At 34.2% G+C, this 27,592-nt stretch overlaps 4 protein-coding genes and 1 long non-coding RNA gene across 9 annotated transcripts; 1 reads left to right on the top strand and 4 right to left on the bottom strand.

Moving 5' to 3' along the window:
- The first annotated feature begins 84 nt into the window (after positions 1-84).
- Positions 85-5,904, top strand: LOC135134778 (dynein regulatory complex subunit 3-like). Of its 2 annotated transcripts, none has more exons than XM_064063599.1 (7): positions 85-511; positions 562-845; positions 896-1,068; positions 1,256-1,463; positions 1,513-1,908; positions 5,504-5,643; positions 5,699-5,904. In XM_064063599.1, exons 1-7 carry the CDS (start codon positions 355-357, stop codon positions 5,826-5,828), a joined length of 1,488 nt encoding a protein of 495 aa, XP_063919669.1. In that variant the 5' UTR covers positions 85-354; the 3' UTR covers positions 5,829-5,904. The 2 variants fall into 2 exon arrangements, with proteins under 2 accessions (XP_063919669.1, XP_063919668.1); XM_064063598.1 differs by having other exon boundaries at positions 1,118-1,463.
- On the bottom strand, positions 5,877-8,366 carry LOC135134785 (enoyl-CoA delta isomerase 1, mitochondrial-like). The gene is made up of 4 exons (XM_064063610.1): positions 7,817-8,366; positions 7,617-7,763; positions 7,215-7,562; positions 5,877-6,105 (listed from the first exon to the last, which is right to left on the bottom strand). Exons 1-4 carry the CDS (start codon positions 8,042-8,044, stop codon positions 5,986-5,988), a joined length of 843 nt encoding a protein of 280 aa, XP_063919680.1. The 5' UTR covers positions 8,045-8,366; the 3' UTR covers positions 5,877-5,985.
- A 739-nt stretch (positions 8,367-9,105) lies between these two features.
- Positions 9,106-11,964, bottom strand: LOC135135353 (enoyl-CoA delta isomerase 1, mitochondrial-like). Its single transcript, XM_064064377.1, has 5 exons — positions 11,870-11,964; positions 11,548-11,812; positions 11,345-11,491; positions 10,938-11,285; positions 9,106-9,380 (listed from the first exon to the last, which is right to left on the bottom strand). The coding sequence occupies exons 2-5, from the start codon at positions 11,773-11,775 to the stop codon at positions 9,258-9,260; spliced, it is 846 nt and encodes a 281-aa protein (XP_063920447.1). The 5' UTR covers positions 11,776-11,812; positions 11,870-11,964; the 3' UTR covers positions 9,106-9,257.
- An 8,862-nt stretch (positions 11,965-20,826) lies between these two features.
- LOC135135354 (enoyl-CoA delta isomerase 1, mitochondrial-like) lies at positions 20,827-22,609 on the bottom strand. Of its 3 annotated transcripts, none has more exons than XM_064064379.1 (5): positions 22,489-22,609; positions 22,173-22,434; positions 21,971-22,117; positions 21,571-21,918; positions 20,827-21,291 (listed from the first exon to the last, which is right to left on the bottom strand). In XM_064064379.1, the coding sequence occupies exons 2-5, from the start codon at positions 22,398-22,400 to the stop codon at positions 21,172-21,174; spliced, it is 843 nt and encodes a 280-aa protein (XP_063920449.1). In that variant the 5' UTR covers positions 22,401-22,434; positions 22,489-22,609; the 3' UTR covers positions 20,827-21,171. The 3 variants fall into 3 exon arrangements, with proteins under 3 accessions (XP_063920449.1, XP_063920448.1, XP_063920450.1); XM_064064378.1 differs by having other exon boundaries at positions 22,173-22,437; positions 22,489-22,608; XM_064064380.1 differs by lacking the exon at positions 20,827-21,291 and adding an exon at positions 21,354-21,497 and having other exon boundaries at positions 22,173-22,437.
- Positions 22,610-24,035: 1,426 nt separating this feature from the next.
- LOC135135451 (uncharacterized) lies at positions 24,036-26,380 on the bottom strand. Of its 2 annotated transcripts, XR_010281557.1 has the most exons (6): positions 26,070-26,380; positions 25,676-25,960; positions 25,418-25,620; positions 24,937-25,363; positions 24,438-24,856; positions 24,036-24,379 (listed from the first exon to the last, which is right to left on the bottom strand). It is a non-coding gene; the product is annotated as an uncharacterized LOC135135451 (long non-coding RNA). The 2 variants fall into 2 exon arrangements; XR_010281556.1 differs by having other exon boundaries at positions 24,937-25,620.
- Between the last annotated feature and the right edge of the window lie 1,212 nt (positions 26,381-27,592).

The following is a 27,592-nucleotide window of genomic DNA, read 5'->3' as shown; positions in this document are numbered from 1 at the left end:
TAAACTACAAAGTTAACAACCATGAATAACGTAGCGTGCTCAGAAGTCTACAGATATATTTATTTATTGAGCTATAAATGAGAAAAATGCGCTGGAGTTTTACAACGTTTACATGAAGTCCTGCGACGGAATGTCAGACATGACCTTCACATCGCCACCTTGATATGAATCATGCTCTACGAGGAGTAGTCAAAAAAATATTTCGAAAGTTTCCATAGTTTTAGGTAAACGAAGTGTTGAGGGGTAATAAAAAAAGCCATGACAACACTTGTGACATCAATAATTTTTTGCACTCGTCACGTTTGAGACTTGCTACCTTATTCCCCAAGTACACTTTCTGACAAAGCTACTGAAATGAATCCCTGTAAATTAAAAGAACCTAAAGTGATAAACAACGCCTTGCTTGAAAAGTGTGTGCAGGAACAAGGCCCTAAAGGAGAAGCCGGTCGTTTGGCTCAAATTGAAAAAGTACCACTTGAAGAAGTTCCACAAATCAGACTAGAGTTTTTAAGTATTTTTAGCGTTCGAGTAAAGTTTGCGGCTTACTAATTCGCGTTTCAGATATACTACGAATTGACCACTTGTGGGTACTTACGTCTCTAACAAAGTTAAATCTTAACAATAATTTGATCGAAAAAATTGAGAATTTGGAAACACTGGTACATTTAGTTGAACTGAACCTATCGTTCAACAAGATATCAAAAATTGAAAACTTAGACGAACTTGCGAATCTCGAAAAACTTAGTTTCTATGATAACGAAATCGAAGTACTCGAGAACATGGATTTTTTGACAAAACTGACGGTCTTCAGCATTGGAAGAAACAAAATCGCAGAACTTGAAAATGTGCGTACTTAGTACACCAAAATTTACCAAAATTAACATTCAAGTTACAGGTTCTTTACTTACGACAATTCTCTAATCTCAAATGTTTAAATATGGTGCAAAATCCCTGCTCTGAAACGGAAGATTTCCGTTTATTTATCGCAGCCTTCCTCCCTCACCTAGTTTACTATGAATATAAACTGATTTATGACATGGAACGGGAACTGGGACAGGAGATTTTTGGGTATGTTCTCTGACAAAAAACCAAAAATATTTATTTCACGCTTTTCAAGTTCAAAATTACGACAATTATTAGAAAGCGAAGAACGAGAAAGAGAAGCGAGGATGCAAATAGACAAAGAGATAGCCGACGCCGCACTGCATGCTTCAAGTTTTGTTGAATATTTAAACACTCATCATTTGTTTGACAGTTTGTTCCTCAACGACGACGACGGAAAACATCTACTTCTGATAGAAGACGCGAAAGACTTTTATGACGAATACGAAGAACAGTTCTTAGCTCTATGTATGCAAATTTTCGAGAACGGTCAGGAACAGTACCGTTTACGAACAGACGAGATCGATCAATTTATGAAATGTGTCGAGGATGCTCAAACAAGCAACCAACAGGAGAGCATAGTAAAAGGCTAAAAATAACGGTTTTTTTTTTCTCAACATGCAGTTTCAGAAACATATGGAAGTTTTCATAGAACAGAAGGCGGAAGTGTTTTACAAGATAAAAGGGATTCAGAAACTGTTGAACAACAACGAAATAACCTATGAAGAATTTATTGATAAATGTGACGTTTTAGTGTTGGAATATGACAAACTATTGCACGATATATGGAAAGCGCTTATGAAACTGGAGCTGGAACTTTATGAACAAATGGAAGAAGTCAATCAAACGTTTGAACAAAGTATAACGGAACTTGTTAATCAGTTTATTGAATCCTCGCAAGGTTACTTTTCCCAAATTCGAGACTTGGAAGTTAGCTACGCTGAGAATATTGGAGATCTTGCTTTGAAGTTTCAAACGAACGCTACCTTAAGTGAAGAAATCGTCGTTCCTGAGATCCTTAAGCCGGTAACGCGATATACCGTTTCTATATTTCCTTATTTTTTCTAAATATGACGGTATAATGAAGGTACATATAATAACCCTTAAATCTGGTTATTCTTGACGTGAAATGGTCTATGACCAAACATCTTGATCACTAAAGCTCGGAATTATATCCAGAAACCAAACATGTAGATAAATGTGCTCCTTTACATGCAGAGAAATTTGGCACTGTATGCACAAAAATTGCTAAAATATGCAAGAAATATATGCAAAATATGCAAGAAAAACTTTTTTTACACATTAATATTTAATTTATATCATTTATTACAACAATTATTTATGACTTAGATAGTACATATTTGGACTTAAACTACACATTTACAAATTAAAACTAACTACGTCGGTGTATTCTATTACTCTACTAACTAGCTATTTTATTGACTAACTAGTTACTCTCTTGAAAAATATTATTATTTACATTTATTATAATATGTTTTTCTAGATTTTCCATTTTAAATTAATGTCTTCGATCACTTAAAATATATTTATACACTGAAAAACTACGCTCTACATCGACAGACGTTATTGGGGCATATTTAAGAGACGACACAATTTGAGGGTCTATATTTACCTCATCTGAAAAGTTTAAATCTAAAACTTTTGCCATATTAGTTAGTCTAGTAAAACCTCCATTTTTACTAAGGACTTCGTCTAGTTTTTTTGAAATTGTCTGAGCAATAGGACTTTGTGCTTTATGCATTAGCTGTAAGGATTCACTAAAAGGGGTACTTTTTATTTTTCTAATTTTGTTAATGTTACACCAATTAATTCGTAGTTGTTGTTATGAAACTTAAGTTCTGATTTAATTTAGGACACCCTCAGAAAGCGTTAATACGATTTTATGAAATAGTATAGCATTGAGTAAAAATATGTTGGTTAAACTTTCTTGGACAAAACTACTTATAATTACATTATTCGCCTTTTCTAACTCTTTAACAGCAATTAAATAAGAATCTGACACAAAGTTTGCGGATAAAATACCAACTAATAAATTTTCTATATATGTTCCGCACACATCTGTTGTTTCGTCAACAACAAAGTAAATAAAGTTATTTTGCAAAGGTGTCTTAATTTTAGCAACAGTTTCGGTATAAGATTTATCTACAGTTGTTGTCCTGAGAGTACTTTCGTCTGGAATGGTTCTTTTTACAGTATTTTTCCAAAAATGAATTAAATGTAGGGTTAGTTAAGTTATTTAATGGAATATTCGAGGCAAGCATGGTCTAGCATAATTCGAACTTGAATGTTTCCTCTTCATTTTTGACTGCATTAGCAGATAAAATTTCTCGCATTGCTGTTTGAGTTACACTGGTTGAGTGTCTTTTTTCACAATTTCTTTTGTGAAAAGGCGTTCTGCAGTGTTCATCTATAAGATATTTCTTTGTGCTCGAAATCTGTACAAAAATTGAAAACAAAGAATTATTTATCTAAGAGATACCTATTATTGACATTGAATAATAGTTTTTTATTTGGTTCTCTTAGACTTTAGCTAACCAACTGAAAATTCATATATTTCAAAAATCGATCGAAAAATGAAGTACTTACAAATCCATTCTAGGTTTTCCATCTCTTCCAACCCCTCGTTAAATACATTTGCAGAATTAAGGTAAAAGTCCCTATAGATGATAACTTAAGCAGATCCCTTAAAATGAAATCCCGTAAAAAATTCATTTCTACTCTTTTTTACCGAATTTGATATGTAGGTTTATTATGAAATCATTAATTTTTGCAAAAGTTGTTTTTTTTTAAGTAAATATATGATCATTTGAATGAGAAATATTAAATCAATTATTATTATTAAATAATGAATTGTACTAGTAGATGATATACCTACCGAAAATTGTTCTGAACCAGTAAATGATCGGTCTTGTCGTAGTAGATGATAATTCGAATTTCAGTCTATTAACTACCAAAACTTAACAAAATTGCGATTAAAACATATCAACTTGATTAAACAAAAACATATTTTTTAAAAAATCAAAAAAATATATAAACGAAAAATTAAAGAAAAAATTAAAAATAATTATAAAATTCCTGTATTTCTTCCACATTAAAAACTCCTCAATTATTTAGCTTCCATGGTGTTTCAATTTTTTTAACAGTATCTTCTTTGTCGTACCATAAAACATTTATGGCATCCGACCATTTCCATTTTTTGGCCTCCGTCTTGACACCACTTTTATAGATAACATATAACATTGACCCTGATCTATTGATCAACTATGTTTTAAAATTTGTCCCAGGTAGTACATCTCTTCATATTTGATAATAACAAAATCATTCCTTTGGTAGGGTAATTTGTTGACCTTTTGTTGTTTCTTGAAAGTATTTGCTTCTTTTTGTTGTTGCTTTTCTTCATGTAACCTCTTTCGTTGTAGTTTTTGGTTTTCTTTTATCTTCTTTTTTCGATGATACATCTGCCAGCCGGAAGACCTCGCCACAGAAGGAATCTTTTCTTTGGACAATCTCTTTTTTCCTTTCTGTTTTTCTTTTTCGGAGTTTTTGGCCAGACCAGAACCTTTTTGAAAGGCTATGGAACATAAGTCAGTGTTTTGTCATTCTATATACAAGAATAAATTTAATACGCCTATTGAAGAAATATTTTGTCATTCTGTTTTTCAGGAGTTATTGGAAAAACTTGAATATTTTGATTTCACGTTCTGTTGTCTCACTCTCTATAATGTCGCTGTGATTTCTTCAACATGTTCATCAAAATTTTTAGTGTTCTCATTAAAATTACTCTTTTCAGAACTGGAAATTTGGAATCATCAACTGGTATAATCCTCAATGACCCATTAAATGTTACCTCTGTTATCAACCACTAATACATTAAGCACTGCAAGAGTACCAGTAGATGAATTGTAATTTTATGGATTATAACCTAATTCTATTGAGAATTAATATATTTTAAAGTTAATTCTCAATATGACATGCTAGGAGTACTAACATTAATCTGACTAACGCTTAAAGCCAAATAATAAAATTATTTTGGTACTCACTTGTTTAGCGATCTACGTAAGAGAAGCTGTGAAATTGAGCTGGAAAGTGACTTCAGATTTTTATTAAGACTGCCATTTACCAATACCTCAGTGTACAAAAATGCAATAAATGCAGATTTCATACAGACCTCTTCAAGATAATATTTCTATAAAGTATAAAGATTTTACGAAATTCTGCTGCACAATTCTTATTTTACAATTATTTTTGCACGTTTGGTCATCCACTGGGACGTTATCACTGACTGGGACTTTTACCTCATCTATATTTAAAACATCCGGCTTAGAGGCCGTTAAGTAAAGATTTCCATTAATACGCCTATAATTGGGGCTGCCCATAAATGAAATCGGTACTTACCTGCATACTGCCAATAACCAACTGTATTAAAATTAAGATTTCCACCAATTACCGCGAAAAATGCAGCAAAAATTTTAAAATATGCATAAAAATGCACTTAACATTAAAATAGGCATTTTGCATATTATCCAAGCCTTATTATGATAACACATGATTTATAAACATAAACTGACAGCATTGATTGTTCTTTTTGTGTTTTAAACAGATAATGAGCGATAAGGATGCTTTACATAATTCACTAGCAACAAGTCATGACGTGCACATGCAAATTATAGATGCTCGTGAAGATACTTTGAGTGGTAATGCCAGAGACTGGTTGGAGGATCTAATTGACAATTTAATGAAGTATAACATCTCGGAGAAAGTATTTTAACATTCAGTGCCTATTTTTAACTTTCAGAAATGAAGTAAAACGAAATAGGGGTAAAATATTGGAAATAAACCATTTTCTTGACATACAACGAGAAGAATTTGACGATCTAAACGCCGAATACGCACCAGAACCTGAAGAAGTTGCCTCAGCAGATTAATACCTCATCAAATAAATATTACTTAGTTTTAACTATCAATAAAAGGTATTTACTCTTTTAACATTTGTATTTCGTACGTTTGTAAAATTAGCAAAATAATATAAAATCTGTAGTTATATAAGTAGCTATAAAGATATAACAATTTTTTATGACGAAATCATTTATTCTGCTTCTGTTTCAGCGATTCCAAATACATACCAATTGCTTCTTGTAATTTTGGATCATTTATGAATGCGGTTAATTTGTTCATTTCTTCATTTCTAGTTTTAACCAAAGCCTGGAACAAAAAATGTTTTAATAAATATTTACAGTTTGTAATAATCATCTGAATCTGAACGTAAACTGTCGTCGTTCTACAACATACCCAATAAATTTTTACAACGTTTCCTTGTACCTACATTGACTGGTTTTACGAATATACAGCGTGATCAACAAGTAATGTTGGCAAAAGAATAACCGATTGAGAAAATTTTCTTTTGCTGCTATTGCCAAGCCTGATTCAAATATTTGGTGCTGTCATTTTGACGCAATCAAGAAAGTTAGGTTATCACATTTTCATAATAAATCAATTACAAAATTTTGACGTAAATTAAACGCCACTGTCAACTATCTAATCATTGCGTTGATTGTTTTTTTTTAAGTATGGTAATGTTTTAAGCACTTAATATTTACTCAAAGAATGTGGACGATTTTTATTCAAAATTTGTGCTGGAAAAATGTTGGTACCACTTAATTGCGGTCCAATCTAGTAATCTTGGGTAATTTTGACAGAACTATTTTATTAAATGTCAATTATCATGCCATTTTGTTGTTAATTACTGGTACCTGTGCAATCAATGTTCTTCATATGCGTTTTTTAAAGAATATATATATAAGAAACTGGAAATAGAGGTCGATTTTTATTAATAAATTGTGTGCATCACTTGAAATTGTTGGAAATTTGTTGGTATGTATTCATTTTCCAAAATTCTCTTTCCGTATTCCGAAATATTGAACTCGCATCTAATATTATTTTTCGCGCCATATGTACATAATTATACATGCAACGTATATACGCGCGCTCATCAATACGCCGTTAATTATAAGAAATAAAAAGAAAGTTTCAGACGAAAGTTGTACGGTTTTTTGAGAGATCTCTAATAATAATGAATGTCGAAAAGCGTGTGCTTGGTGATTCACCCTCTATAATTATGCAAGTAATCGGTTCGTTAGTTCCATTATGTCGTAATTTATAACCTGTGAAACAGCATCGTGAATAAAACACAAATTAGAAGTAAAAATTAAAAAAAAGCAAAACTAATATTTTTTTATGAAAACCAATTTTTGTTTTGTATCATCTGTAAACGCCTCTTGATTTTATATTTTAACAATTTATGCTGCACTAACCTGAATATCGGCTCCACGTAACAATGTTTTAGTCATTGTCCTCGCATGAGGAGGAATTCTTTTAAACTTATCGAAGAACTTTCCAGCCTTTTCAAGAGCTTCATCTTTACTTTGAGCAACTTCATCCACCAACCCTATTTTTAAAGCCTCATCAGTAGTAAAAAGATTTCCAGTAATTAACGCTAATTCAGTCTGCCTGGTTCCAATTGCATTTCGCATAGATGCTGCAAACCAAGTCGGGGCTATCATTCCAAGCTTTGTTTCATTCAAGCCAATTGTGAAATTATTTAACATTATTCTGTATTCACACGACAGGGCTAACAAACATCCCCCAGCAGGAGCATGACCCTGCATTAAAAACAACTCAATTACAACCAGACACAGCTATTAAATTACTCATACATTAACAACAGCAACTGTAGGGTACGAGCTGCCATACAAATTAATCCAGGTTTGCTGCAGAGTTGTCCAAAATTGTTTATAGCGATCCATGTTAGGTTTGTACATTTCATAAATATCTAAACCTGCGCTGAAGACGGTGTTTGAGCTCTACAACATGGAGAACTAACTTTAACAAGAAATATTTATTCCAGAAGTATTACGGAGGTTAAAATTAAACCTCTGCTTTTGTTTTTCTCCAGTTGTTCCAGAGTGCTGCATAGTTCTGTCAAGAGTTCCAAATTCAGACTGTTTACAGGGGGCCTTTGGAGTGTTGCTGTTGCAATTCCGGTTTTTTCGTTAATGCTGACGTTAACCAGAGGGCCACTTGTTGAGTAGGTCCTAATAGGATTTGAAAGAGAAGCGAGGCTGCGTACTGCTCTTAACGCCATTGAGACACAAGCAAGTTAACTTTCAGATTTAAAAAAGTGATAAAACTGTTCTAAACACAATACTGGATATCATAAGAAGTTTTTGTAACTTGCATCAACTTTCCATACGTTTTGGCTTATATTTATAAGTCTAACATTAATATATCGCTAAAAATACAATAATCAGTACATCGAACTTTGCTCCCAACATGAAAGTCCGTATGTTGATCCAAAGTCCCCCCCCCCTTATTCACATGTGTTGATGCCGGCAACTTTGACATCTGAGCATTTTTAAGTGCGCATTACCGGGTAAACCAACACGTATTGACACATGCTGAAGGGGCTTCCCCAGTTCTAATTCGGTTTTATGATGTATAAAAGTTAACTTGCTTAACAATAGATTACTACTGCCGGTGATGGGACAGTCATAAATAAGCTTTTAACCATTATACTGTAATTACTGTATAATGCTATCGGCGTGGTTAAATGGTTATTTATGACGGACCTATCACCGGCAGTGATAACTTTTATACAATGGGGTACTATCATAAAACCGAATTTAAACTGGAGAAACTATACATAAATGTAAAAATACTAGTAATAATAACAAGTAGGTATTGCTTTGTTGTTATAAATAATGTTGACTGTTTAAATAGCTATACTAATTTATTAGAATCCAATATAAAGAAAAACATGAATTATCTACTTTTTATAGCATAGGATTGATCCACCATATATTATAATATTATATACTCCTATAATATACTCTATAGTAGTAGTATTTTACCATCTAAACGATATTCCTAACACACACACACACACACAAGTTGACAATAATTAGTCCAGCAGTTTCGAAGATTATCTCTCTAATACAGACGAGTGACAGACAGAGAGACAGACGACACATTGATACACAGAAACGTGGCACATACTTTTTCATACTCTAGGTGTCATAAAACGTCAATAAAACATGAGAGTAGCCGCTCGACGGATGGATAGAAGAAGGTGTTACAATATTTTATTTACAAAAATGGAGAAAAGGAAGCCAAGGGAGAATAAATACTACAAACGATTTGAAGATCTTGATATTGATATATTTATTAATTTCTGTGATAAACAAAACAAGTATACCTATATTTCTTGCATATTAATATGATTATTTAAAGTAGACAAATTATATAAAACTTGGGTATATGTAAAAATATAAAATATAACATTTTCCTTTATGACAAAATCACTTGCTTAGTTTCTGTTTTAGGTTTAACTCTATAAACTCACCAAGTGAGTCCTGAAATTGTGAATCAGTAACAAAATCTACGTAACTCCTCACTTCTTCATCTTTATTCCTAACGAGAGCCTAGAACAACGAACATATATACAACTTTAGACTTATCATAAAAAAAAAACACAAAAAAAAGTCATACAATTTTACAAAATTTAAAACTTAGTGTCTATAATGTCCATACAAAATGTTGCTAAAAATATTAAGACTATGAGAAAACCCAAACATCCCGCCTTAAATTGACATGTGAAAAAAAATTGAAAGCCAGCGGAAAATTTAAAAATTCAAAATTTGGCTTTGGCTGTGATCGTCTGACAAAATGGAACTCTACGTTGTGAGATAGAGAAATATTGTATGAGGTGAAAAATTGCAAAGCTAACAAAATTTACATGAGATTACTACTTGACACACTTTATCAACGATTCAAACAAAGAGTTTACATTATGTTAAATTATGTCTTGATCCAAGTGATTGGTTACTTAAAATAATTAACTTTGAGTTACCCCAACAAAACACATAATAAATAAACACAAAAATATCCAGTCATCGTGAAATCTTTAACGTTGCGAGGAAATGTCTCAGTGATGTAATCAATCTTTAACGTTGCGAGGAAATACCTCAATGATGATAACGATGCTAATAACGATGATAACTGCCTAAGGGAAGAAATTATTTTAACTCCCCGCCAATTCGCGATATAATGAATTTTGTTAACTTAACTGTCATAAATGAACTATTAGTAATCTTGTGTGAAGAATTAAGAAGTGTTATAATGTAACACTTCAGTATATGCATCCAGAAACTTCATTCGTAATTAAACAAACAAAGGGTGTTATCCTGACTAAGTGAATTTCATGAAATCTCCTAGTGTTGGTCTAGACTCTAGACAAATCTAATGGCTGTTAAATTGTGTTAGAACCAGTTAACGATTAAAATCCTAACCTGATCGATGCCTTTACAAACAATGAATTAAATTTACACGGGTTGGCGTCGTTTAAAAATTTACATGTTTTCCGACATGTACCCAACAAGCGTTAACGTGCACATGGTTGCCTAAGTTTAACGATTTTTTTTATTGATTTTCTTTCAAATTCAAATTATTCAAATGTGATTCTGTTAATTAAATTCAGCGTGAAAATTTGATTCAAATTCGGTCACAACACTTCCAATAATTTCGAAAGTTGTTCTTACAAGTTTCAATGTGATCCTTGTAAGAATTTGCTTTATTGTACTTTTATAGTCGGAGAAAATTCTTTATCTCAAAATCTCTGTTCAGAATTCAAAAATTCAACCATGCATGAGAACTAACTGTGTCAGTAACAGACAATAAAATTTACTTAGGTATCTTTTTAATGTCACGATTAATATATTTAAATATTTGTCTTTGTGTTGGACGATAAATAACATAAAATAATTCATTTTCTAAAACAGATCCATCTTGATTATTTTTCTGTAACATTTAAATCTTTTGAGTCTCAAGACTAATTTACCTCCCCTGCTTTTTGTAACATTTTTCAGTGACATTGTAGAATGCAGTGTTGGTGGTTTTTAAATTTTGATAAACACTAAAGGGATCATGAAACGTCAAGAAAACATGAAAGTAGCCATTTGCTCGATGCATATTGCGCCTACCTGAATATTAGCTCCACGTAGTGCTGCTTTAGTCATTGATCTCGCATGAGGAGGAATTTTTGCAAATTTGTTTAGGAATTTTTCAGCTTTTTCAATAGCCTCTTCTTTGCTTTGAGCAACTTCATCCACCAACCCTATTTTTAAAGCTTCTTCAGTTTTAAAAAGGGTTCCTGCCGTTAACGCAAATTCGGCCTGCCTACTTCCAATTGTGTTCCTCATGCCGTCTATAAGCCACATTGGCGCAGAAAACCCAATTTGTGCCTCATTCAGTCCTATTATGAAATTATTCAACATTACTCTGTATTCACATGATAAGGCTAGCATACAACCCCCAGCAGGAGCATGGCCCTACATACATTAAAAATAATTCAGTTATATACACATGGCTAATAATACTTAATTTGTACATTAACAACAGCAACTGTAGGGTATGAGCTGCCATATAATTTGATCCATACTTCTTGCAGAGTTGACCACATTTGTTTGATTTTATCTGCATTGGGTTTATGTAGCTCAAACAGATCTAGACCTGCGCTGAAGACCTTGTTTGAGGCCTAGAAGGTAATACATTAGTTTAATAAATCCTGACCATCTTTTACATTTTTATCACAGATGTTAATATTAAACCTCTGCATTTGTTTTTTTCCAGTTGTTGTAGCGTGTGAGATATTTCGGTCAAGAGTTCCAAGTTCAAACTATTTACGGAGGGCCTTTGGAGTGTCGCCGTTGCAAAACCTGATTTTTCATTAACAGTGACGTTTACCAGGGGACCGTTTGTTGAATAATTTCTGATATAATTTGAAAAATATGCCAGATTACGTGCAGTTCTAAAAGCCATTGTTAAAGTTTACACTGTGTAAATATTACTAATATCGCTAAAAAGAAACAAGTCATGATTGTTTTTATAAATATAAATGTGGGTCCAAACTTACAAAATCCCCTCCATATCTCTTTCTCTTTCATCGACCACTTGTTTGTGCGTCAATTTTGACGTCTGACAGCACACAGCACCAATTATAAGCATTTTAAAGTGCGTATTGCCAGGTTTACGTAATGGTAAACCAGTGGCGGCTCGTCAGATGAGGCAAGTGAGGCGGCGCCTCACAGCATATATCTTAAGAACAGATTGACTTAATTTATAATTAAAAAAGAGCTTTCAATGCATTTTTAGTTACAAAAATATGTTGAAATGGGAGATCTGTACATGATTTTTTATTTTTTACGCTTCCTGCTGACATTTTTCGTTGAATACCGTACGATTTATGCCCCTAGTTCTTTAACTGAAGCGGCCAGAACGTGGGTTCACTTGAACCAACGAAGTCCAATCACAGACACGGATTTCCATGGCTTAGCTCCTATACTCCTATACATGCGTTCGCTCGGAACTGAGGCGATATCTTCGGTGCTTCTCGGCCAATTTCGGCGTACTCATGAAACCATTTTTCCATTTATTTTACAGAACGGTAGGGTTGCGGGGTGCGTGGGTAATTAGCATGAACGTGAATAAAAACCCACGTGTTGGTGTTTTGTGTTATTGTCTCTTTCATAGGTACAGGTGAGTGAAAAATGAATCCCGAGTACGATATCGTCATGTTGGTTCTTGAAACGCCGTTTTCACGGCGAACCGAGCTAGAACGTCGGCAATTCATTTAACTTCCATTGATAAGCGACAGATCGTCAGTACTCCAAGTCTTTTAAATCAACTTGGTACCTACGATACATATAAATAATGGCTCTGCCGTAATATTTACACAACATCCGGGGAAATAACGATTTAAAGAATTTCATCCGAAGTGGAAAGTTACATGAAAGTTCCAAAGTACACATGTTACGCGACGATTACTTTTTCGCCACGACCAGGAAAACACTTTTCTTTCTACGAAAACTTTATTCACAAAACTGATAATAAATGTGTATAAAACTTTATTATAATATGAACGCAATGTAAAACACGACCGTCCGCGTCCGCGACTCAGGGAGTCAGGGAAGAAGAAGGTACGAGGGTGGTTCCGCCAGTGGGGTGATACTCTGGTAGCGCCATCTAGCGGCCTCGCGTTACACACATTAAAAATTTCATGGGTTTAAAACGTTTAGAAAAGGACACAACAACTATTCCCGAATCCCTCCAAGAAAGTGCTACTTTCAACAAAATTTTGACTTGTAAAAACATTGTTGATTCAATGTGTTATGGGTGTTATTATTTATTATTATTATTATTATTATTATTATTAGAACCTACCACTGACCCGGGAATGACCGGTATTCAGGCAAGATTTCTATCATTACTAACTAGTAAGACCAGGTAATATTACTATTATTGTCAAATTTCTATCATCGCCTCACCACATCAGACAGTCACGAGCCGCCACTGTGGTAAACGGTGAAGGAGGTTTAAAATAATAAACAGTATAATCATAATAATAGTAATAGTTGCTTTCTTTTTCTAAAATTATATCGATTATTTAAATAGATATACTACTCTATCAGAATTCAGAAATGATGTAAACTTTAAATCGTGTAAATCTTTTTTCTCCCGTTAATGTAAATTGGGCCATTTACATTCCTAGGACTATAATGACAGTGAATTAGAAATTTGGTATTTTATTTTCACACTTAATATACACTATTAATAATAATTTTTTGTCTAGGTATTTCCGCTCAAGATTTTTCTTGCACAATATTTTATTGGCAACATCTAAATTATTCTTAACTGACTCCGCTACATAATTTTCGGCCACTGTAGACGATTTCCAACCGCCGTGTCTTTTTAGGCCTAAAAAGTCTTCGCCAGAGTCAACCAGTAAAGTGGCGGAGAAACGCCTAAAGGAGTGTCCAATGTATAAATTGGCGTCTAGTAAATTTAGAAATCGCGCAATAACTGATGGCATCTTAGCGAAAGTATGCTTTCCCACACGTTGGTTGCAGCATTTTTCACACTGATAACGCAAAAATAAACGAGAAGAGTAAGTACCTTTTTCCAACTTTCGTAATACTTTTGGAAATTTTTTAAATAATGTTCAGTTTACCTGAACAGGGGTTTGGGCGTAGCCAATTTGTCCACCCTACTCCCACCCGTTTTAGGGTAGTTTACCTAATTTTTATTATTTCATGCTCTCGGGGAGTCGTCGAGAAGTATCGAGAGGGTAAAGACGTGCCGACCCGAGAGACCGGTAATTTTTATATTATTTGTGCGTTATTAAATAAACCGTGTAACTACGAGTAAAAGGTGATTTTATTTCGCGCAAAACATTTTGGTCCTTCGAGCCGGATATCTCGCGGAATTAGTGGTACTGTTCTCGCCTGTATCGTCGATAAAAGCTTCACGTCCAAGACAATCTTGAGCATCGTGACATTCGACGACGACAGCATCCCCAGAACTTCTGCAACAGCTTCACGTCCAAGGCAATCTTGAGCATCGTGACATCCAACGACGACATCCACGTCATTTTCAACACGACTTCGGCAACAGCTTCACGTCCAAGGCAATCTTGAGCATCGTGACATCCGAAGACGACAACATCGCCAGACTGTAGAGAACTTCTTCAGCAGCTTCACGTCCAGTGCAAGCCTGAGCATCGTGACATCTGACGACAACCAGTTTAAAAGTCCAAGACGACTTCGCCAGCAGCTTCACGTCCAAGGCAATCTTGAGCATCGTGACATCTGACGACAACAGCATCGCCAGACCGTAGACGACTTCTTCGGCAGCTTCACGTCCAAGGCAATCTTGAGCATCGTGACATCTGACGACAACCGCATCGCCAGACCGTAGACGACTTCTTCGGCAGCTTCACGTCCAGGGCAATCCTGAGCATCGTGACATCTGACGACAACCAGTAAGTGCAGTTCATTCCCTTTTTTTCATTAGTCCTGTATTTCGTATCAGTGTCAAGTAGATTATCGTTGGATCATTAGTGAACAATGACTACTGAACAACTTTCTGGTTTAAATATTAAGCGGAGAGCGATAAAACGCAAATTAACTATGGCTCAAAACTTCATAGACGATTTAAAGTCATCTAAAGAAAGTACAACTTGTTTGTCAATAATACAAGAATATTTGACTAGAACCAGGTCAATGTATGACGATTTTTTCAACATTCAAAGTCAAATTGAGGAACTGGAAATTATTTTAAAACAAACATCTACGGCAGATCAGTGTATCACTTTTGACAAGGAATGTTATACCGTTGTGTGCGAATTAGAGGCATTGGAAGCCAAATATTCAGCCAAATCTGCAAAAAAATATGATATTCCTATCGTTCAAAATAGCGCTGTTAATGTAAAACTGCCAGAATTAACATTTAGAGTAGCAGCAAAATCAACAAATAAAAACAGGAAAACAAATTTAAATACCAATTCAAACAGATCGGTAACGTGCCCATATTGTTCCGATCCTCATAATTTATTTTGTTGCGCAAAATTCATTAACCTAATGGTGATAGATAGGTTAAGGATCGTGAGGTCCAAAAAACTATGTTCTAATTGTTTTCAGAACAGTCATAAAGTTACGGAATGTAAATCATCGTATGTCTGTAAAATTTGTAAAGGACATCACAATACGTTGTTACATGTAGACAATCCCGAGCCAAACGAAATACCAAGTACGAGCAGTGAAAATAATCAAGTCGAATCAGATCAATCCATTGTTCTTAAGGCAAATTCTCAACAAGTTTATTTTAGTAAAGTACTTCCAACAGCCCAAGTACAAATTTATGGCAAATTTGGAAATAAACCTCAAGTGCGGCCACTGTTAGATAGCGGCTCCGAATTAAATTTTATTTCAGAGCGAAAATTATTAAATCTTAAATCACAACCGAACGTTTTGTCAATTGCTGGTGTCAACCGTTGTAATACTAGTGCCTCACAATTAGCAAGTATCAAAATTAATTCTAATTACCGACATTATGAATTAAACCTTTCATGTGTTATTTTGCCACAAATCTCGGAATTTTTACCATCCAGGTCATTTTCAATCGCTAATTTAGAATTTCCGCACCACAACAAATCACCAGATCCCGCATTTCATGTCAAAGGGACGATAGATTTATTGTTAGGTGCACAACCCTTCTTCGAAATTTTACAGCCTAATCGGAGATGTTTGAATAAGGATTTTATTCTACAGGAAACTAAATTCGGTTGGGTAGTGGTTAATGCTCATGGAGATAATCCGGGGGTTGTAAAACAGGGTTCTTCTTATTATGTCCAACCCGTCCTAGAACAGATGGTTGGAAAGTTTTGGCAATTAGATGAATTTAAAACTTCCGTAAAACTTCAATCGGCCGACGAAATCCTATGCGAAAAGAAATTTATGAAGGGTCATAAACGCTTAGAAATGGGAAGGTATTGGGTACCACTTCCGTTCAAGGCGGAAAACCCAAACTTAGGTACATCTCAGGAAGGGGCCATAAAACCTTTTAAATCTTTAGAATGCAAATTCCGAAAGGACGAGAATTTTAAAGTATCCTTTTCGGCAGTAATTACAAACTATTTACAACAAGGTCATGCGGAACAAATTCCTGAAGACGAAATTGATAATCCACATAGTTATTATTTACCACACCACGGTGTTCTTAAAGAAAGTACCACGACACAATTACATATTTTGTTTGACTCATCATTTAGATCATCTAATCATAAAAGCTTAAATGACGAGTTATTAGTTGGTCCAAAAATCCACTCGTTTTTATATCCAATTTTATTACGTGAAAATGTCACATATTCGAATGATCTTAAGGTACTAACAAATATTATTTTCGAAATTGAAGAACGACGTCAGACCGTCTATTCAAAGGCAGTAGTACACAATAAAGGTCAATCACCATCAGATTTATTATTAAGGTACTCATCATTTTCAAAATTAATAAACGTAGCCTTTTGTTTACGATTTTACAACAGAGTCAAATATAGACAAACTGTAAATAGCGCACTAACTGTAAAGGAAATTGAAAATAGTCGCAACGTTATTATTAAAATAGTCCAACAGGAATCATTTCCTGAGGAATTCAAGTGTCTCATAAAAGGTAATGCCTTACCAAAACCTACTCCTTTAATCAAATTAAACCCCTTTCTAGACGATAATTTACTAATTCGAGAAGGGAGGGGTCGTGGAAAAAGGTCTATAAAGGCTTATATTTGTTTGTTTATTTGTTTTGCCACCAAGGCAATTCACCTAGAAATAGTTACCGACTGTACTTCGTCAGCATCAAATTTTAAGGGAGCCAATCGCGAATTACGAGTCATACATTTCGGTGTTATTAAATCTGATGGATTTTATCCCACCTCGCTTACCACACGTTGGTGGAATTTGGGAAGCAGGCATTAAGACCATTAAATATTATCTAAAACGAGTTATAGGGCAGTCATTGTTCACATATGAGGGAATGTATACCTATTTGACATTGATCGAGGCGTGTCTTAACTCTCAACCTATAACTCCCATTATCCTCAAATCCCGACGATCTATCCGTACTCACTCCTGGCCATTTTTTGATCGGTACTGCACTTACGTCACTTGCCGAACCTGATGTGGGCGACATCGTCATCGTGCACGAGGATAACGTGCCCCCGTTGTGTTGGTGTCTCGGTCGGGTTGAAATCGTACATCCAGGTCGCGATGGTGAAATAAGGACTGTGTCAGTGCGAACCAGAAACGGGATAGTGCAAAGATCAGTGCGGAAATTGAGCCCGTTACCAATGTAATGCGCAATTGGGCTATACATGTATATATATATATTTCATTTTATTATTGCACTCTTGTTAATTTACATTTAATTCCTGTCATATAATATTAGTTGACATGTATTCATTTAATTAGGCATTTTTTGTTTCTTTATTATTATGTATTGTTTATCTCAATAAGTAGGTCATCCTTGAAGTTAGTACTTCAACGGGGGGACTATGTTCAGTTTACCTGAACAGGGGTTTGGGCGTAGCCAATTTGTCCACCCTACTCCCACCCGTTTTAGGGTAGTTTACCTAATTTTTATTATTTCATGCTCTCGGGGAGTCGTCGAGAAGTATCGAGAGGGTAAAGACGTGCCGACCCGAGAGACCGGTAATTTTTATATTATTTGTGCGTTATTAAATAAACCGTGTAACTACGAGTAAAAGGTGATTTTATTTCGCGCAAAACAAATAACCTGTCTTACTTTCAAGATTTTCAACAATTGTGAAATTTCCTGTAACGTCATTTTTGGTGTGCCGAATTGTTATAATTAGGTACGTATTTTCAGGTAAGAATTTAAGTCATTTTATCATATCTTCATTTTATGACATTTGCAAAATATATTGTAACATTTCCCAAAAAAGAAACAGTAACTTGGAGGTATTACACGGATTTTGTCTGTGTGCCTTCGAACTCTCAGTAACATCAGCCATTTCCATTTTAAAGAATTCGTCTGTGCTGCGTGCTCCTGTGATACCAACTATTATAACGGTCTAAAACAAATCAAAAAATCGAGTTTAATTTTAATAATGAAAAAAAGAAAGCGTCTTCTATGAATTTTAAAATTTCTTCTCTTGTCAATAACTGTCCCACTAGTTTTGAAAATTTCGAAATGTTGATATTATTTTGTAGTTCAATGTTGTTTTCAACATAGAACACTCGCACCATAAACTGGCTGATAATTTTAGCTGCTATAATAGGAGATTCATTAATATCTATTTTTGGATTTGTGATGACACTTTTTGAATATTTTTGCCTTGTTTGAATTTTTTGTATTTCGTAACATATGTAGTTACGCACACAGGCAACTTAAGTAGAACATAAAAGTTAAAAAAATCAACACGGGTATGAGAACAAACGTAAATTTTATGGAAATTTCGACCGCTAGCGGAAAAAACTTAATAATAAGTAACACAAAATATACAGACGTGTTAACATCCTCGGCAAGCGATGTTTCCTGAGCGTAATCGAACGAATGGTCACTTTTATGTTTTCTCGACGTTTCAAGACTCCAAAAGTACGAAAAAAGTAGTCTCCCGTTTCCGTACGTCTGTCTGTCTGACGTCTGTGTTGATTTTTGTCAGGCACATAATCTCCGAAACTACTGGACAGACTGTTGTCAAATTAAGAACGAGTCACCCCATTTTATCGAAAAGATGAGAATACGCACATCTTTATTTAATAAAAGTGATATAATAATAATATTCAAAACATTCTGTTCGACTGTGGCTTAATTAATAATTTTAGTCCTCTGTTTTAAGCCGACAAGCTCATTCAAATGAAACAAATTTCCAATGATGTATAAACAAACACTTGAAGTTAAAGCTTGTTAATGAAGGCAGTCGACTAACTTCATTAAAAATTGGAATAGTTTTATTTATTTTATTTTTTTAGAAAATTCGTACTTCTTGGACTCAATAAAAGTTGTCAGAACTCGTAAAAAATTATGTAAACTAAGCGTGTGACAAAAAGAAATTGGAAATTCGTAGTAGAAAAACCATTGACACCAGTTAAAAGTTTACATCATATAAATCCCTATTTCGTAAAAAAAAACACACTGTAGACCAATCCTATGCCATGAAAAATAAACACTGCATTTCCGTTATTCCAAGAACGATAGATAAAAAACAATGAGATTATAATTTTTACATAGATTTTCGCATTTTTTGGGTCTTAGAATATAAATGTGAAAAATTAGCCGCTATTGTCAGATTCATTGTGAACAATTTTGAATCCTTTGCTCAATATACAACATGTCCTAGAGTTAGTGCGCCATTTTTAAATCACCCTGTGTACCCATTTGGATGATAATAATAATCAATAAAATAAATTTTAATAACAGTTAATATGCACAGTGTTACGGTGGGGGGAGATGGTTACACAAATTTTGCTTAAAGTTTTACCTTTCACATGTTTCATGTTTTTAAAATATAATAATCGGTCCAATAGTTTTGGACATTGTCTGTATAAAAAAACGGGTACAGAAGAGAGACAGATAGACAATAAACTGACAAACTAAAACTCGGGATATACTTTTTCGTACTGTAGGAATGATGAAACGTCGAGACAACAAGAAAGTAGTCGTTTGACGAGTGGACCGAGTGAAAAAAAATGTCACGATCTGAGTGGGATTCGAAATCATGTGTCCCACTTGCCGAACGGGTGTACTGACCACTAAACTATCAGAATGGGAGATTATCATAAAGAATTGTGAAATAAACTGGAATGACTTACTAACGCTGAGTTGTTGCTGGTAGACCCGGTGCTTCCCGAACCTGGCAGCTACTACATTTCCGGTGTACTGGACCATCACAACACTTCAGTCTACTTGAAACTGCTTAACCACCTTCATAGACTAACTGAGGTTCCAGGTACTTTGCGTTTGTCGGCTAGGTACTACCCCTACTTGTGTGAATCAAAAGTTTTTATAAACTCAGCTAGTCATGTGATTTAGCATAGTTGTGAAGCCTTGACAGGAATTCTTTAATTATGACTGTTTAAACTTTTTTGCAACTAAGATGAAACTTCGGACTCGCGTCGTACACAACTAGTTACTTTATATCATGCTTTTACTACGTATAGGTGTTTCACAACAAAACATTAGCAATAAACCATGATAATATGGCATGTAAACTGTCCACACTTGTGAAACAATTTTGTTGTACGTTCGGATTTATCGTTTTAATAAACTGCGCCATGTAGGAGGTGTTACTATAACTTGTTTACGAAAGTGAAGTTAAAGAAAGCGAAGGAAGAATAAGTAAGTTTTGTTAACCCAAACATCCCGCCAGAATTTGACATGTAAACAAATTCTGAAAACCCGTGAAAATGTGGTTTCGCGCCGTTGTTTTTTCTCAGTGCGAAACTTTAATTCAAACTGGGGCACCACAAACTACAACAGAAAAATCATTTTTTTAATATATAAATAGACTATTTGAATATCTTGACATTGATATATTTATTAGCTGTTGTGATACACAGAGTAGTTATGTGTTTACAGTAAATAAAAAAAAAACATAATTCACATAATCTATGCAAATAACATAACAAGTTGGTAACGCAGAATGCGCACTAAAGTATGTCCCACCACCGCCAGAACAGTACTGCTAGTAGTAGTTAATCACACTTAACTGTTCTTTATTTTTCTATGAATACAAAAAAAAGCGTTCATACTCTAATAGCATGTGCATTTCGTGTATATTACAATTATTTAAACTACTTAGACAATTTATATCAAACTTGGGTAAACGTAAAAATATAAAATATAACATTATCCTTTATGACAAAATCACTTGCTTGATTTTTGTTTTACTAACTCTATATATTTCCCAACTGTGTCCTGAAATTGTGGATCAGTAATAAAATCTACGTAACCCTTCACTTCTTTATCTTTATTCCTAACGAGAGCCTAGAACAAAGAACGTACGTACAACTTATTATGACTTACGATGGTAATACACAAATTATTACCATGGTGTGGCGACAAATTTAAATAAAACAGTTGAGTACAACAGTACCTATGTGAGGATCTATTTACACTGATCATGTAGCTACAACATCCAACGTGCGATTAACACTCACATTCCTCGCGAAGGAGGCAGCCAGCTAGACGGCCTGATTCACGACGGCAAAAATCCGGTACTGTCAGTTTTAAAACTTTCGTTCTCTCAATTTATGTTACACTTACCTGAATGTTAGCTCCACGTAGTTTTGCTTTAGTAATAGATCTCGCATGAGGAGGAATTCTTTTAAATTTATTTAAGAATTTTTCAGCTTTTTCAATAGCATCGTGTTTACTTTGAGCAACTTCGTCCACCAACCCTATTTTTAAAGCTTCTTCAGTTTCAAAAAGGGTGCCTGCTGTCAACGCAAATTCGGTCTGCTTGCCTCCAATTGTGTTTTTCATGGCGTCTATAAGCCAGGTTGGTGGAGTCAACCCAACTTGTGTCTCATTCAAACCAATTGTGAACTTATTCAACATTATTCTATATTCACTTGCTAATGTTAACAAACATCCTCCAGCAGTAGCATGACCCTACATTAAAAATAATTCAGTTTCATACACGCAGCTAATAATTAATTTGTACATTAATAACAGCAACTGTTGGGTATGCGCTGCCATATAACCTAATCCATATTTCTTGCACAAATGACCAAGTTTGACTTATGCGATCTGAATTGGGTTTATGTAGTTCAAAAATGTCTATGCCTGCGCTGAAGACCTTGTTTGAGGCCTACAAGATCAAAAATTAGTTTAATAAATCTTGACCATTTTTAAAATGTTATCACAGAAGTTAATATTAAACCTCTGCATTTGTTTTTTTCCAGTTGTTGTAGCGTGTGAGATATTTCGGTCAAGAGTTCCAAGTTCATACTATTTACAGGTGGGTTTTGGAGTGTCACCGTTGCAAAACCTGATTTTTCATTAACAGTAACATTTACCAGAGGACCGTTTGTTGAATAGTTTCTGATAGAATTTAAACAATATGCCAGATTACGTGCAGTCCTTAAGGCCATTGTTGAAGTTCACACTTAATAAATATTACAATAACTGCTAAAAAGAGATTATTTGATCAAACGTGAGAAAAAAAGTATATTGACCTACACGGTTTTTTCTGCACGCTAAATTCTCACCAGTATGTAAAATTAATGTTTCCTATAGTGTTAGTTACCACATTGTCACCTGTCCTGAGTGGCAAACGGAACTATATCACACAGAAAATACATCAAGGACCCCATAAAAACTGATAAGTAACGATAAAAATTTGCATCGCAAATTTTCGGTACCTGTTGTCCGTTCCACCTTGTCCTTGGAAGCGCAGAAAACGCTCTTCATGCAGGACAATTCTCGGTGAAATTTGTTATCAAAAACCTACCGATTTCTGAAAAAGTCGATCCATGAACCTTTCGATTTTCGATTCGATTTTTACGTACACATTAAAATTAAAATAGGTTTTTTTGGTCCTTATCATGTGATTTCATTTCATTTTTCATTTGACGGCATTCGGCATTTGAAAAATATAAAAAATAAGAAAAAACATTTAATAACTTAGAGAACCACGCATTTGTAGAGGAATATAAACTTTAGGACCATCAGTTAAATTAATATCATGGACTCGACTTGGGCGGTGTATTTTATGTTTATTTTATACTACTTTAATGTGTTATTTTCTTACATCCGAATTATTTTCTCACAGCTTGAATTTGAACATTTATTCTCGAACTATTATTATTGTTTTATGTTTTTATGATACGGGGATTTGTTGAGTCATGATGTAATCTTAATGAACTGTTCTGATTTAATAATTAACTTGAATGAATGTATACTTTAACCTCATGTGAGTTCTTGTTGTCCGAAAGTACTGTGAGAGTGTGGCGTAATTAAATGTTGCTTGTTTCATTTCGTATAAATGTGATGCTCATCCAATTATCGTTAAAAATTCGAGAAAGATACACAGTTTTTTTTAAATTTTTAATGGTGGCGAAAATTACATATGCGACGTTCGATTCAACACTCGCATTACTGTCCATCCTCGCAAAGGAAGCAACCAGCTAGACGACCTCATTCACGGTGGCGGAAATCTGATACTGCACATAAACATTCACATGAACAATGCCAATTAAAACAAAAAACCTGGGTGTGGACCCGTCATTCGGCGGTGTCGAGACGATTTATTTTTGTTTATACAATTACCCTTAATTTTAACACGTGTTGACACTCATAACACCAATACAAGAAGTGGCGCGCCAAAAACAGGAAGTGAGTGAGTGTCTTTTTAGAATTCTACCTGCCCCTAGAACTACCAATCTTAGGGTGACTTTTACGCTATTCCCCCAATGGCACTAAAACATGGGTGATTGCCTGCCTACGTTACTGAAATATTTTTTTTATTTTTCAAATGGGGTTAGGGCAGAGATATGGAGAGGGAGAATGAGCTTCCCCATGCGCAGACGAAATCCTTGGTCTAAAATTGAAAGCAGCCATTTTATCAGTTGACTGTTGCCAACATAATCACAAATCACTAACAGAACTTGATATCCCTAGACAATTGCTTGATTATTGGGCGGGAAGTTTAAAATCATTAATTACAATCACCTAATAATAAATCACAACTAAAATATATTTCACCTTAAACGAATAAATAAACATAATTATACTTCAATATATTTATTGATGCGAAAACAGTACTAATTATGTGTACACATGTCTAACAGAAGTGCCTTGAGCAAGACATGAAAGTCTTTTGCTCAAATTAAACATTCTTATTCGCATGTAGGCATTAATTATTTGTTTAATAAGAATATATAAATGGCCTTCATCGATGGCCACCGTCTCGAGTGCGTGGGTCTTCTAAATTAGGAAAAAGAATGCTGGCATGCCGAAAGTTTTAAAAAATTGTTCATCGCTTGGAAGTTTATCGGTGAGTTGCAAAATTTTTCGTATTAACAGTAACAACAAGTCTTCACAACCCCAGCAAAAGGTTTAATAAGCCCACCTAAAATCAAAATTTTGTTAAGACTTAAAAAATAACTATTGTAAGTATTTTATTTTACCCATGTTTTTTTTGTCCAATAATCTGTAAAACTGTGTCACTTCCTCGTGTTTCAATGCAAGAAGAAATGCAGTCTGCGCACTTAAACGTCTTCATCAGCATTTTGACAACATAGCTACCAATATATGCCACGTTTTCTGCCACTTCACTCAGCCCAATAAAATTAGACGTTCATAGTCATGATCTGCAAGTGCTTCCGTCAAAATATCGAGATCATATTTTTTCAAGACAAACACGTCAACTGATTGTTGAACATTTGTGCTCTTTTGCTTTGGGCCAATGCTAACAGAGAGCAGACAGGTGGTGCAAAGCACTTTACAATTTCCTCCTTCCCTCGTTATGTTTGTAAATAGAAGCAATCTTCTAAAAGTTTTACAAAATCGTAGAGGAGTAGGGTTATTGTTTCACCCATTTCTCGATCTGAAAATAGAAAAATAAATACAGATTTGTGTAAATCCAGTGCATAAAAAAGTAATACAATTGTTTTTTTAAAAGCTTACCGCACTGAGCAGAAGAAAATTTCTAGATGATCTTGACTACATTTATGTTAGCAAGTCATTCAACCTCTTACTACTAACAAATTCATCAAAAATTCCCATTAACGACGTAGCGGAAATAACAAAGCCCAGAATTGACGTTTTTCGGGGCGTGCACCACAAAGGCCCGCCAGTGACATCCTTCAAATTCAGAAGATACTCACTGGTGTCTATGAGAAATGGACGCCACATTTCTTCATTGTTTTCTCTCAAAGGTGCCTTAAAATTCTTAGCACATACACTTCGGGAATTGAGAATATCAAATAAAGAATCTATCCTTCTGATGAATTCTATTGTTGTTTCACAACCTTGAAAGTCACTAATACCAAGATCTTTTAAAAATTCAAGTGCATCCGCAACTCTTGCTAAGAGTTTGTGCTGCTAAACTCACCTATAATAGAACTTAATTATTGTCAATAAGGAATATTGTCAGGAAAACAACAACTTTCATTTTATGTTTCCATCACTCCAAATCTGCCTTTTTCAACTTGTTTGCAACATTTAGGAATTCATCATTTTGTAATTCATGTAGTTTCTTTATGTAACGCCAGCTTATCACCTTCCCTCCTGTCAGAACTACTTTTTGAGTTCTTGCTTTTACTTCCACTTGTACTGCTACTGCTTTTTCCATGGTATCTCTGCGCAGCACTAAATAATAATTATTAACAGTAGTAAAAAATTCAATATAATAAAATATTCAAACCTTAATGTCCTCTTTACACCTTGAGGTATAATCGATGGAGACTCTTCTCAAATATCAGCTGAAGTAGCACTCACAGTACTCATTGAAGTTGAAGAAGCTTCTAGACTTTCATCTAAATTCACACTGGGAATTGCGTTCGATTTCAATCGTTTTCACTCATTTACAACAATGAAATCTGTTGTGAAATGATCTGAGCACACCAGCTTATACTTAGTCAGTTTGAAGCTGTCATCTTTTTTCACAACAATCAGCCACTTTTTTAAAAGTTTTCGATCTTTCGGAAACCTAAAATCAGATATAATAAATATTGATCACATAGTATTGCAATAACCAATTGTTATTAATTATAAATATCTACGTATTCGATTTTAATAAGATAATGATGAAAACTTACTGATGAAAAGATATACCTTCTGAACGAAATCGTTGACAATTTTTACAGTGAGAAACTGTACAAGACATGTTTGTTGTCAATAATAATGTCCTTTAACACTAATAAGCACGTTCACACGTACACTAACGGTAAAACAAATTAAATAATAACTTTAACTCCAAATTACAACTGGTTCAACAACGTCGTAACCTCGTAGGTAAACAAAACTTTAAGGTTAACTGATAAAATGGCGGCCCCCATAGTGTACCGATGCGCAGAAGTCGAAGCTCATTCTCCTTCTCCATATCTCTGGGTTAGGGGCGTTGTTTTTTTCTCGGTGCGAAATTTAAATTTTCAAATCAGGACACCACAGTATTTTAATTTGTTTTTTAAAGGTTGAGTTTAGGTATATTCTTTTGATATTTCTTAACAACATAAATTTAATAAAAATAAAATTCTGAGAACTTTGGACAGGTACTACAAATGATGGAGATCCATTCTGTTCAAGTTTATATTTAATTTGGGATAGTTGTCCGCCTCTTGAACGTAGTATATGATTAGGAGACTAAATGGTTGTAGTTACTTTACGACATGTTTCGACTTTATTTAACGTCATCATCAGGTCATGTATATGTTTAACAAACTAGTAACATGGAAATTAACACTTGAAAGAATACAATGATAAAATTAAAATATCCGAGATTAATACAAACAAATTTTTGTTACCTACATTTTCCGAATTTCGTAATACTTTTTCAAAATTTTTAAATAAACTGTCTTACTTTCAAGATTTTCAACAATTGTGGACTTTCGTACAAATTTTTGGAGTGCCGAATTGTTATAATTACGTATTTTCCATGGTCAGTAAGATCAGCCATTTCATTTTACAGAATTCGTCTATTCTGGATGCTCATATGCTCACTACGGTCTAAAACAAATAAAAAAATCGAGTTTAATTTTACGAATTAAAAAAAAAGACTTACTTACCTTGATTAAAAGTTAAGTTTCATCTGCAGCGTCTTCTAAGAATTTTAAAATTTCTTCCCTTGTATAATACTTGTGACTTCTTCGGCCGATAACCTTGATGATTGCTTCAAAAATTCCAATAGTTTTGAAAATTTCAAGATGTCGACATTATCTTTGTAATCCAGTGTTGTTTTCAACATTGAATACTCTCGCACCATAAACTGACTGATGATTTTAGCTGGTTTGATCCATGTTCGATCTTTCCAACATATAAGCCAGCATAACGTTTTCTGATACAGATTCCACACTTTTTTTGGCACACCACTTTTTAAAAGACTCATACGTAAATTCCGTACCTCGCTCTTTATTTATTAGGTACCAAATCTGAGAACCAAGCATGGCAGCTTCATTAATATCCATTTTACGATTTATGATGACACTTTTTGAATATTTTTGCCTCGTTTGAATTTTTTGTATTTCGTAACATAGTTCCGCACACAGGCAACTTAGAACAAAAAAGTAAAACGTAATTTTTATGCAAATTTAAGGGAATTTCGACCGGCAGCGGGAAAAACCTA

Source organism: Zophobas morio, unplaced genomic scaffold (genome assembly GCF_036711695.1).
Source record: "Zophobas morio isolate AGI-343-1 ecotype UQ-CSIRO unplaced genomic scaffold, CSIRO_AGI_Zmor_V1 ptg000024l, whole genome shotgun sequence".
NCBI classification, from domain to species: Eukaryota; Metazoa; Arthropoda; class Insecta; order Coleoptera; family Tenebrionidae; genus Zophobas; species Zophobas morio.
This window is presented reverse-complemented; position numbering and strand designations above follow the sequence as displayed.